This window comes from Solanum stenotomum, chromosome 8 (assembly GCF_019186545.1).
Source record: "Solanum stenotomum isolate F172 chromosome 8, ASM1918654v1, whole genome shotgun sequence".
In the NCBI taxonomy this organism is placed as follows: Eukaryota; Viridiplantae; Streptophyta; class Magnoliopsida; order Solanales; family Solanaceae; genus Solanum; species Solanum stenotomum.
The window spans coordinates 60,062,684-60,073,610 of record NC_064289.1 but is presented as its reverse complement, the minus strand read 5'-3'; the positions used below and the strand labels follow the sequence as shown (position 1 = coordinate 60,073,610).

At 35.7% G+C, this 10,927-nt stretch overlaps 2 protein-coding genes across 2 annotated transcripts in view; one reads left to right on the top strand and one right to left on the bottom strand.

Annotated features, from left to right (window-relative positions):
* The window catches only part of LOC125874053 (protein TRANSPORT INHIBITOR RESPONSE 1-like), a 35,093-nt gene extending 29,043 nt beyond the window's left edge, over window positions 1-6,050 (top strand). Inside the window, exon 3 of the mRNA XM_049554859.1 lies at window positions 5,178-6,050. Within this exon, the coding sequence (XP_049410816.1) occupies window positions 5,178-6,005 (828 nt within the window). The 3' untranslated portion in view covers window positions 6,006-6,050. The remainder of the gene's footprint in view (window positions 1-5,177) is intronic.
* Window positions 6,051-7,030: 980 nt separating this feature from the next.
* Window positions 7,031-10,927, bottom strand: part of LOC125874002 (putative late blight resistance protein homolog R1B-17) — a gene marked incomplete at its 5' end in the record, with an annotated part of 15,758 nt that continues 11,861 nt past the window's right edge. The window contains one exon of the mRNA XM_049554806.1: window positions 7,031-7,377. Within this exon, the coding sequence (XP_049410763.1) occupies window positions 7,147-7,377 (231 nt within the window). The remainder of the gene's footprint in view (window positions 7,378-10,927) is intronic.

Here is a 10,927-nt window from a genome sequence, read left to right as displayed (position 1 = left end):
TTTTTTTTTTTTTTTGTATTTTTTACGTTATGCTACAATTCTTTATTTAATCATAAAAGTCGTTGTTTTTATTTCTAAAAGTGGAAATAATTGTGATCTCTCTTTATTTTCCTGTGGTATGTTTTGGAGTAAGCTTTTTAAACTTTCAATGTATTTGTTCACTCTTTCCTGGAAATGTTTTTTTTTATTGCAAGGCGAAATATCTTTCTGTGACGTCTTGCAATTGGAAATAACTATGAAGAAGCTTGAAATTGAAAATAGTCATTTTTGGCAAAAATTCAAAATCTGGAAATTTAACTAAGTATGGAAAAAAAAGTGAGTTTTTGGTCAACTTCAAGTAGCCATAACTCCTAGCTCAAGATGAGTTAGGTGTATTTCCAGTTATGTTTGGAATTATCTTTCCAACGCCGCCGAGTTTGCTCGATTCCGAGTTTGTACGAGTGAGTTATACCCTTTGGAAGTTGGGTTGTTGGCACAGGGCAGTTTGGTCCGAATTTGTAAGGGTATTTTGGTCTTTTCCCTAACCATTTCTTTTGGTTATATTATGGGTTTAGACTGATTTTAAATCAGTTTTCCCTTTTAAAAGTGAGAGTTAGGGCTTTGAGATAGAAGAGGAGAAGAAGAGGAGAAGGAGAAGAAGAAGCAAGGTTCGTAGAGATCATCGTGGTTTTCGTCAGGGGTGATCCCTATTAAGGTATGTGAGATCATAGTGTTGGGTTGGTTCATTCCCCCACACGTCAAACTCGTTTTAGTTCCGAGAAAAAAATGATTGTGTTTGTTGAAGTTTGTGGTTGTGTTGGTTGAAGTTGTGGTTGTGTTGTTGAAGTTTCTTGTTGGTTTGGCGCATGTTTCCGGTTATGATTTCGAGTTGAATCTATTGTATATTAAGGGGTTTTATGTTTATGAGTGTTTGGGGAAAGAACCTTTGTTGTTGAGAGGGTTTAGAGTTGGAGAAATTAAGGAGAAAAGTTGGATTTTTCTGGGAAAAAGGCTGGGGCGTCGCGCCAGCCAGCGCGCCCCAAAAGGGGCTCTGAGGTTTTTCCCTTGGGGCAGCGCGCCATGCAGAGCTCCCAGCAGACCCCTCTGAAGTTTGAGGGTTGGCGCTCCGCGCCTCTCAGAACGCCAAGGACGCCAATCTTTCCCATTCCTTCCCCACTTTTTCATACATGTTCCTTGGTAATGTACCTATGTTTTATAGTTGTTTTCAACACTCTAAGGTACATCTAAACATCAAGAATTCATCCATAAACATGAGATCATTACCCTTGAATTCATAATCCAATTCGAGGAAAGTTAGGATCGAAGTCAAGTGAAGTTAGAGTCAAGCTTAGAAGTTAAGAAGTAAGTCAAAGCAAGTCTTTAAAGTTTTCAAGAGTCTTTATTGCACGTTTTAACTTCATTTTAAGGCTCAAGTTTCAAGTTAAGTAAAGAGTATAGAGTTTCAAGTTAAGTAAAGAGTATAGAGTTTCAAGTTAAGTAAAGAGTATAGAGTTTCAAGTTAAGCCAAGAGTATAGAGTCGAGTTCATTTCTCAAAAGTTATTAGGGAACTAAGTATTCCCAAAGAAGTTTATAAATGTTTTCACATTTGAGCAAGAAAGGGAACATCGTTTCCAAGAGAGATTTTAAGTTAAGTTTTGAGTAATTATCTCAATCTAAAGAAAGAAGTTTGTTTTTAAAACATATGAGCAAAAAGTATTTTTGGGAGTAGTCTTGAGCACTGAATTGGGGATACGAGTTCATATTAACTCAACTCTCCATAGGAACCATGTAGCCAACATGGGATTTAACGTGTCATACTTTTTAGATGATCACTAAAGTTAAGCTAGTGGATCCACTAAGTTAAAGCGTTCTATATGACGGCAAAGTATAGGACAGTTCTGGCAGCGTGGGCAAGACGTTGTATCACCACTTAGGCTTATAGTGGTGGCTGTCGGTTAGAGAAACTCCCACAGTAGAAATTGCATGGTTCCTCGAGGGGTTCTACTTAGTATGGATGGGGGTATGGGACTTCATTCATGCATTGCACAAGTAGACTTTGAGAGGGAGCATGGTATTTTTATGATATTATAAATATGATTTTGACGTCATGTTTTAAATAATTTTACAAGCTTTATATATATTGCATGTGTCTTATTTCTTTATATCGAGTTCAGTTATTCATGAGTTGAACAGAGCTAAGGTAAGTTTTCTTTGTACTCCTTTCAAGCTTAAGTTGTTGTTTAGCTTTCCAACTTGCATACTCGTACATTCAGTGTACTGATGCCAGTTGGCCTGCATCTTCTGATGATGCAGACGCAGGTAATCAAGATCAGCATCCAGCACGCCGTTGATCCAGTTGAGCACTCCAGAGTCAGTGGTGAGCCTCTTTGCATTCCGGAGGACTCGATTATTTTGTTCTCTTAGTTTTGTTTTATTAGGATGTTGCAGGGTCTGTCCCAACATCCATCTCAGTGTTATAGAGGCTTCATAGACAGTCAGTCAGTTAGTTAGTATTGAGTCTCTCATCTATGTATATAAATACAAATATTCTATTTTGAGACTCGAGTTGCCTTTTGGCCAAGATTTTATCAGCTAGGTTGTTTTATGACCTTTCATTGCATTGAGTTATTTTGTTGAGTTAAGCTTCCGCTGAGTTAGGTAAGCCAGGCCAAGGGTTCGCTTGGGGGCCAGCAATGATCTTCGAGTGCCGGCCACGTCCAGGGTGTAGGCTCGGGGCGTGACACTTTCTCTTAATGAGTAAGCAAGAAATGTCATCAGCATGTTAGTAAGATCCCTTATTAATTAATTAATTTGAAATAAATTTGAAGTTTGTCCTTTTATAATATGTGCATACCGAAATTCATATATATTTTCATCAAATTTGTTGATTGATTGATAAATATTCATTCATTCTTAATTCAATTCTTGATAATGGAAAGACCTTATAAGAAGTACCCTCAAAGTGGAATGTCACACATGAATTAGAATTAGCGGAACACCAAATGGGAAATAAAAAAAAGTCTCATACATATTTAGTCAAATTGCTCTCATACTTAACTAATCATCACAACCATATTTTAATATTGTCTTACAATTTCAAAAATATATATTTCATATAATTGGGATACACGTGTCCAGAAACTAGTATTATTATAAGTGGGAAGATCTTAACTTCAAAGTTGGATTACGATTTTAACCCTTCACTAAATTTAAATATTATTAAAAAAAACTAATTAATAAAATATTAAATAATAATTATATGGTATTAATCCATTATATTTCTAGATAGAATTAATTTACGGAATTCTAAAATGGAGTTTGGTAGATGAAGTGTTATTATTAAAAAAACTAATTAATAAAATATTAAATAATAATTATATGGTATTAATCCATTATATTTCTCGATAGAATTAATTCACGGAATTCTAAAATGAAGTTTGGTAGATGAAGTGTTTCGTAACAACAAATGACAGTAAATTATATCCTTTAAAAACTGAAATATCCTTAAAGATTAAACAACAAAATATCCTTTAAATTACCAGACATCTTAATATGACACACATATTTAGATTTTAGTCATAAACTGTACATATCCCAACTTTAACCAATCTAATTATCATAAATATTATGTGTATCATCAATTTTTAAATGACTTTTATAATTCCTGACTTATAATTATATACACCAAAAAGTTGTTTTCAAAATCACTTTATATTAATGCATACACTTTGTTATTCCGGTGTATAATTGTTGATGGTTGATTATTGGTGGATGTAATTATATTCACAGTCACTTTATGTTAATGCACACACTTAGTTATTCTAATGTATAATTGTTGGTGGATGATTGTTGATGGACGTAATTGTTCATCACATATGCAACAAAAAAAGGTAAATCTATTTATGCTTTTGTTAGTTATTGAGGAAGTTCCTCCATTCTTTTAAACTGGAATTGTTTCTCTCTTTAATTTTTGTTATTTAAAATTTTTAGAATTCATTACCTATTTTATTGTTTTTAGTACTCTATTTCATCTTATTTTCGAATATTTGTGGGATGAACATAATGTACATATGAAGTTGTATAATTTATTGTGATGCTATAATAATGTAATTGATATTGGTGAATTTTTATATATTCTCTTCAAACATTATATGGCATCTTCACAATTAATAACTCATGTGAAATCTACTTATCAAAATGATACAATTTCTTAAAACTGTTTGATATGATTGTTAGATTATCCATTTGATGTTAAGTTTTAATTTGGTGTTACACTCCTTCTCTTTTGATTACTTAATTTTATGAATAACTATTTATACATATTGTAATTGTATTTAAATCATTTACAAATATTTATACTAAGTAGCGTGAAATACATGCAAATTAATAATTACCTTAAAAACATGAACTTCTAACTAGAATGCTAAATTACTATAATATCCTTAACTAAGGTTGTGACTTTTTTCCAACTTTTCCGATAAGTTGTGACTTTTCGGAAATGTCATGACTTTTCAGATAAGACACAAAAAAACACTTGTTCATACTAACCTTTGATGAATATAAATAGAGGAGCTTCCAACTATTTATCCAGTCCACTCCAAACTCACCTCTTTGAATTTAAGCTATGATACCATTCAAATACCTGATCTTGGCAAGCTCATTGGCAAGTGTTTCAATTTGCAGCGGTTGTGGGTAGGTTCTAGCTTGTGTTTTAATTTTGTATACTTATTGCGTGTTTTCAATAGTCATGGCTCGATACATGAACTGTTTTTTTTTTTTTTTTTTTTGAGAAGGGATATATGAATGTGTTTGTGATTAAATAGATAAATTGATTGTTAGTTGTAAATACAGAAGTTTCCAAGGGAAGAACAATAATCCTAACTTATTAGTTGTCTTGCTGATTCTGATAACTGCCAGGGATAAATAAACAGCGTAATAAACTTCAGTGTATACTGAGATAACATAGCTAAACAATTAATGTCGAGTAAACTCTTTGAATAATTTACTGGTCTGCCATATGAAGAATAATTTAATGTTGAAGCTTAGTGTTGCACGAATCCTACACTTTGACAATTCATGTTTATCTTTCTGAGTTAGACGCTTCCATTAGTTTTTAAGCTCTTCTTGTCCATTGGCTCTGTTGCATAATTGGTTATCCAGCTTACGCTTAAGGCACTTGGAATGGATGTGATTGCAGGTGCTAGATTACATTGAAGATAGCGGTCTTGAGGAGATTGCCAACACTTGTAAGGAACTTCAAGAGCTTAGGGTGTTTCCTTCTGATCCATTTGCTCCAGGACCTAATGTATCCTTGACAGAGCAAGGCCTTGTAGCTGTCTCAATGGGCTGCCCTAAGCTTCAGTCAGTTTTATACTTCTGCCGCCAAATGACAAATGACGCCTTAGTTACTATTGCAAGGAATCGTCCTAACATGATCCGATTTCGTTTGTGTATTATCGAGCCTCGAACTCCTGATTACTTAACCCTTGAACCACTTGATGCTGGTTTTGGGGCCATTGTGCAACACTGCAAGGAATTGCGACGACTTTCTCTTTCTGGCCTTCTTACAGATCGTGTGTTTGAGTACATCGGGGTCCATGCTAAGAAGTTAGAGATGCTTTCCTTAGCTTTTGCGGGGGATAGCGATCTAGGCCTCCACTATGTTCTCTCTGGTTGTGAGAGCCTTCGTAAGTTGGAGATTAGAGACTGCCCCTTTGGCGATGAGGCTCTGTTGGCTAATGCTGAAAAGCTGGAGACAATGCGATCCCTTTGGATGTCTAATTGTTCAGTAAGTTTTGAAGCATGTAAGCTGCTAGCCCAGAAGTTGCCAGGGCTTAATGTTGAAGTTATAGACGAGAGGGGTCATCCGGATACGAGACCAGAAAGCTGCCCTGTTGAGAAACTTTATATATACAGGACAGTGTCAGGAAGGAGGTTCGACACTCCTGGTTTTGTTTGGATTATTGATGAAGATGCAGCATTGACTCCATATAGCAAGGGGAATTGCTCTCTGGCTTCTTCTTAGGAAGACTTCAGGTATAAGTTCTATGTTAAATCTTTCACCCGCGTTTACTTGCTTGAGACTTGTGTAGTTGCAGTGTTGGCTATGGTGGCAGTGAAGTGATTTGACCCTTTGTTGAGCGACTTCGCAGCAATCAATTACAAATAATGAGTTTGAACGCTGGTTGTTGTGCTATATCAGCAAGGACAACTATTGTATTTTTGGGTTGGAGGGGGGGAGATGTTCAACTGTGTATCCTATTTTGTATGATTATGTATCGGTTTAACTTTCTCTAGTGACTTGTTCTTCTGTTAAATGGTGCTGTCAATGTACTTGTGGTCATGTATTGTTGTAATTCTCTTTGAAGTTTAATGTGAACCTTTCATTCATTTTGAGTGCTGGAAATCCCATTTGTTGAACGTTTAGAAGAAGGTATTTCAGTGTTCTAGTACGAGTCAGTTTGATAAACAAACACTTATTTTCATTCAGAGTGGGATTTCAGCCTAATTTGGTTGAATGTTCTGAGGAGAGGAATTCATGAGTGCTTATAAGCTCTCTATAACCTCTTCACTTCACGGGCTAGCTTTTGTGATTAAAGTTCGTTGGGTTTGTGACAATAGTATCAATGCCGTTTTAAATCAGTACCTTGATTGTGGTTGAACGATTGTGCTTTGAGCACATAAGATAGGACTTCAGACCAAGTTTGACACAAAGGAGGTTTGGACAGCCATAGGCAAATCCATAGCGTAATCTATGATTTTACGTGAATCCCTCAACTTTTGTCAAAATCCTATAAATGTGTATTAATTTATCGACTTAATAATTATAAATATGTGATTGTGAATCTAATTATCATTGATGTTAACGTGAGGTTTCCATAAAAACTTGTAAACGTCAAATCCTCCGCAGATGGCTTATAAGCAAGAAAATTATTGTGTGTGTGAATGCAAAGAAAAAAATAAAGAGATACCTAGTGGCAGAAAAGTAAGAAAATTCTGCTATTCTAAGAAAAGCAAAAGCATAAATCAATGAATCTATCTGCCAAAATAGTAAAGAAAGCAGTGATAAGAATAGTATTTTGGTGTACAAGATTAATGTTTAAAATTATAATTTTTGTTAAAAACTTATAAGTTTTCTAAATACAATCTACTTTTCAACCATAATGCTACTTAAATAACTGGATATTCTTCCGGCCAACGACTTGAAGCTCGTCTCCTCCCCTCATATCTTCAGCATATTCCTTAATCTTGAGAGCAGAATCTTCAAGTTGAGGGCTCCATACAAGTTTGATAATTTTCAATGAACTAATATCCCCGAAACTAGGTGGAATCTCCTCAAGCTCATGACATCCCTGCAGTTTTAATTTCTCAAGGGAGGGAAAGAATTCCTCTCCAACCTCCCACTTGGAAAGTGTCATTTGATGCAACTTCAAGGCTAGCTTTTGTGATGAAAGTTCGTTGGGTTTGTGACAATAGTATCAATGTCGTTTTAAATCAGTACCTTGATTGAGGTTGAACGATTGTGCTTTGAGCACATAAGATGGGACTTCAGACCAAGTTTAACACAAAGGAGGTTTGGACAGCCATAGGCAAATCCACAGTGTAATCTATGAATTCACGTGAATCCCTCAACTTTTGTCAAAATCCTATACATATGTGTATTAAGTTATCGACTTAATAATGATAAATATGTGATTGTGAATATAATTATTATTGATGTTAACGTGAGGTTTCCGTAGAAACTTGTAAATGTCAAATCCTCCGCAGACGGCTTATAAGCAAGAAAATTATTGTGTGTGTGAATGCAAAGAAAAAAATAAAGAGATACCTAGTGGCAGAAAAGTAAGAAAATTCTGCTATTCTAAGAAAAGCAAAAGCATAAATCAATGAATCTATCTGCCAAAATAGTAAAGAAAGCAGTGATAAGAATAGTATTTTGGTGTACAAGATTAATGTTTAAAATTATAATTTTTGTTAAAAACTTATTAGTTTTCTAAATACAATCTACTTTTCAACCATAATGCTCAAAAGCTACTTAAATAAGAGGATATTCTTCCGGCCAACGACTTGAAGCTCGTCTCCTCCCCTCATATCTTCAGCATATTCCTTAATCTTCATAGCAGAATCTTCAAGTTGAGGGCTCTCTACAAGTTTGATAATTTTCAATGAACTAATATCCCCGAAACTAGGTGGAATCTCCTCAAGCTCATGACATCCCCGCAGTTTTAATTTCTCAAGGGAGGGAAAGGATTCCTCCCCAACCTCCCACTTGGAAAGTGTCATTTCATGCAACTTCAAATATTTGAGATTCTCAAAGGTGTCTTCCTCCCCCATGTTCCATTCTTCCCCATGGATGATTGTACGATCAAGGTACAACTCTTCAAGGTTGGGCAGTCTCGCTATTGTTGATAGTGAATTGGATGTCAGAGGAAACTCAACCAGACGCAATTTTTTCAGATTCAAAGGGAGGTAAAAATCCCATGGCCGATTTATGGCTGCAAAGGACCCACTGTCGTTTGTGTTTGAACTTTTAAAATACACATTGAGGTTTTCTAGTTCAGTTAGGAAATCCAATTTCGGGAACCAGTGTTGCTCTGTTGAATAATCCCAAGATTCCTTGAGTTCAAATCCAAGCACTTGAAGATTGGGAAGTCTTTTGAAAATATCCTCTGTATCTTTCGAATAGGAAAGAATGAGTCCCCCTAATAATTTCAACTTCTCTAACTTTGTGTCCTCTGCTATCAATATTGATTCATCTGCATCCATATCAAAGAAAGAACAAGCACTCGCGGACAGCACTTGCAACTTTACAAGATCCCAAATTCTTGGTAATAGTACCAAGGTTGATCCTTCGTTTTCCACCAACAATATTTCTAGATTCCACAGGTTTGAGAAAGACAAAGGCAAATATTCAACTTCTGTCCCAATTTTCAAGTACCTCAAATGATTCAACATGCATATTTCATTCAGCAAAGAATCTTTCAAATTGATATCGTCCAGGTTCAACACTCTAAGAAGCCTCAAGTGTCTTAGGTGAAATGTATCAGGAAGACGGTCATCCAGCTGGTCTCCGCTTATGGACAAAGAATAGAGGTGTTTACCAGAATGTCTTTTCTTGTTTGAATCAAACAGGACAAAACTGTTATAATGAATGGAAATTTGACGTGGCATCAAATCTGAAGAAGAAGATGGTGTACTTGAACTTATCCATTCAAACAACTTTTCCTCTCTTGCTTTTATCAAACAAAATTCATGCACAAGATCATGAAGTTGGAAAGTCGGGTAATCACCTATCTCATTGAAAGCAATTACCAAGCTACTGGAAATTAAGTTATCCATATAAACATCCGTCACTTCTTTCACACTATTCATCTCTGTCTGTTCCACAAGTCCTTCAGCATGCCATAAACCATTCATTGCATATATTGCTATTGCAGTGTCCTTCGGAAAACTTGCACAGTAAAGAAAGCATGGCTTGATGTGATGTGGCAAATGGTCATAACTTAATTCTATAACCTTCATCACTTCCACTTCACTGTTCAAAATAAAGGAACTCAAATTATTTTGAACTTCAAGCCACACTGTCTTTTTCTTTTCCCTCCCAGCAATGACTCCAGCAATCAGATCAGCCACCAAAGGAAGCCCAAAACAATTTTCGGCTATTTCTTTACCAACATCCAATAGTTCATCAGGGCAACTCTCGTTTCCAAATGCCCTTTTCTCTAATAACTCCCAACTTTCTTCTGATCTTAGCAATCGAAGCTCAAGAGGATCAGTGTAGCGCTTTCCATGCAAAGACACTTCCTTTTCTCGAGTAGTCAAAATAATTCTACTTCCTTTCATACCATTAGGAAAAGGTCTTGTTAACTCATCCCACGTAGTAGTATCCCACACATCATCTAAGACAATAAGATACCTCTTTCCTAACAGTTGTTTCCGTAGTTTATCAGCAACATCAATATTCTCAATCAAATTTGAATCCAAGCCATTAACTTGATTAAAAATTTTATTCAACAAATTCTTTTCGTCATATTCTTGGTCGACCGCGCACCATGCGCGAAGGTCGAAATGATAAGAAATTGATTTATCATTGTATACTTTGAATGCCAAAGTAGTTTTACCTGAACCCGGCATACCAGTGATCGAAATGACATCTAGTTCTGCCGGTCCTCTGGTGAGCTCTCTAAGTATCAGGTTTGTCTCCTCCTCAAAACCTACAATTATTTTATCAGTTGTCAATGACTTGCTCTCAACTGGTTTCTTGGGAGAGTTCACAACGATGAGTCCTCTGTTCTTGGAATGTTCTCATGTAAATCAGTGACCTCTTCTTTGATAAGCTTCATCTTCTTTATGGTAATGGGAAGTGAGAAAATAAGATGTAAGAGACCATTATCTCGAACAATAATTGAATCTATGACATCTTTTGCCTCATAAGCCACATCTAGAACACGTTCCCAGAGATCTTTATACAATCCTTGCTCAACATTCACAAAGAACGATCTTATGAATTCCAGGTCTTGTCTCACCAACTCAATTTCCTCCTTTATCAAAGCAATTGAATAAGCATTGGAATCTAGCAAATCATTCAAATGTATGTGTAGTAGATGCATGAAGAGCGGTCCATCACTCATGGGGAAGCAACATTGAGATGAATCCGGGACTTTCAGATAAACATGTTTGAGATCTTCCTTGAGGAATTCAATATTTTCCAGCAAGTCTAGGGTTGCACGATTTGTCTCATCGGTACTCTCTTTATTCCTTAATTTCTCTTCTAAGTCGCGAACAAGAGTTGATACCTCTTTGATAAGTGCTCCAACAAATGCCAAAAGATCAAATAATTTGTCATGATGAATAAAGTCCTTGGGCATATCAAAAAGAATAATTAATAGGAACTCAATCATGACATGAATGTTTCGAGCCCCTAAAGTGCTAGGGGCAATAACAGTT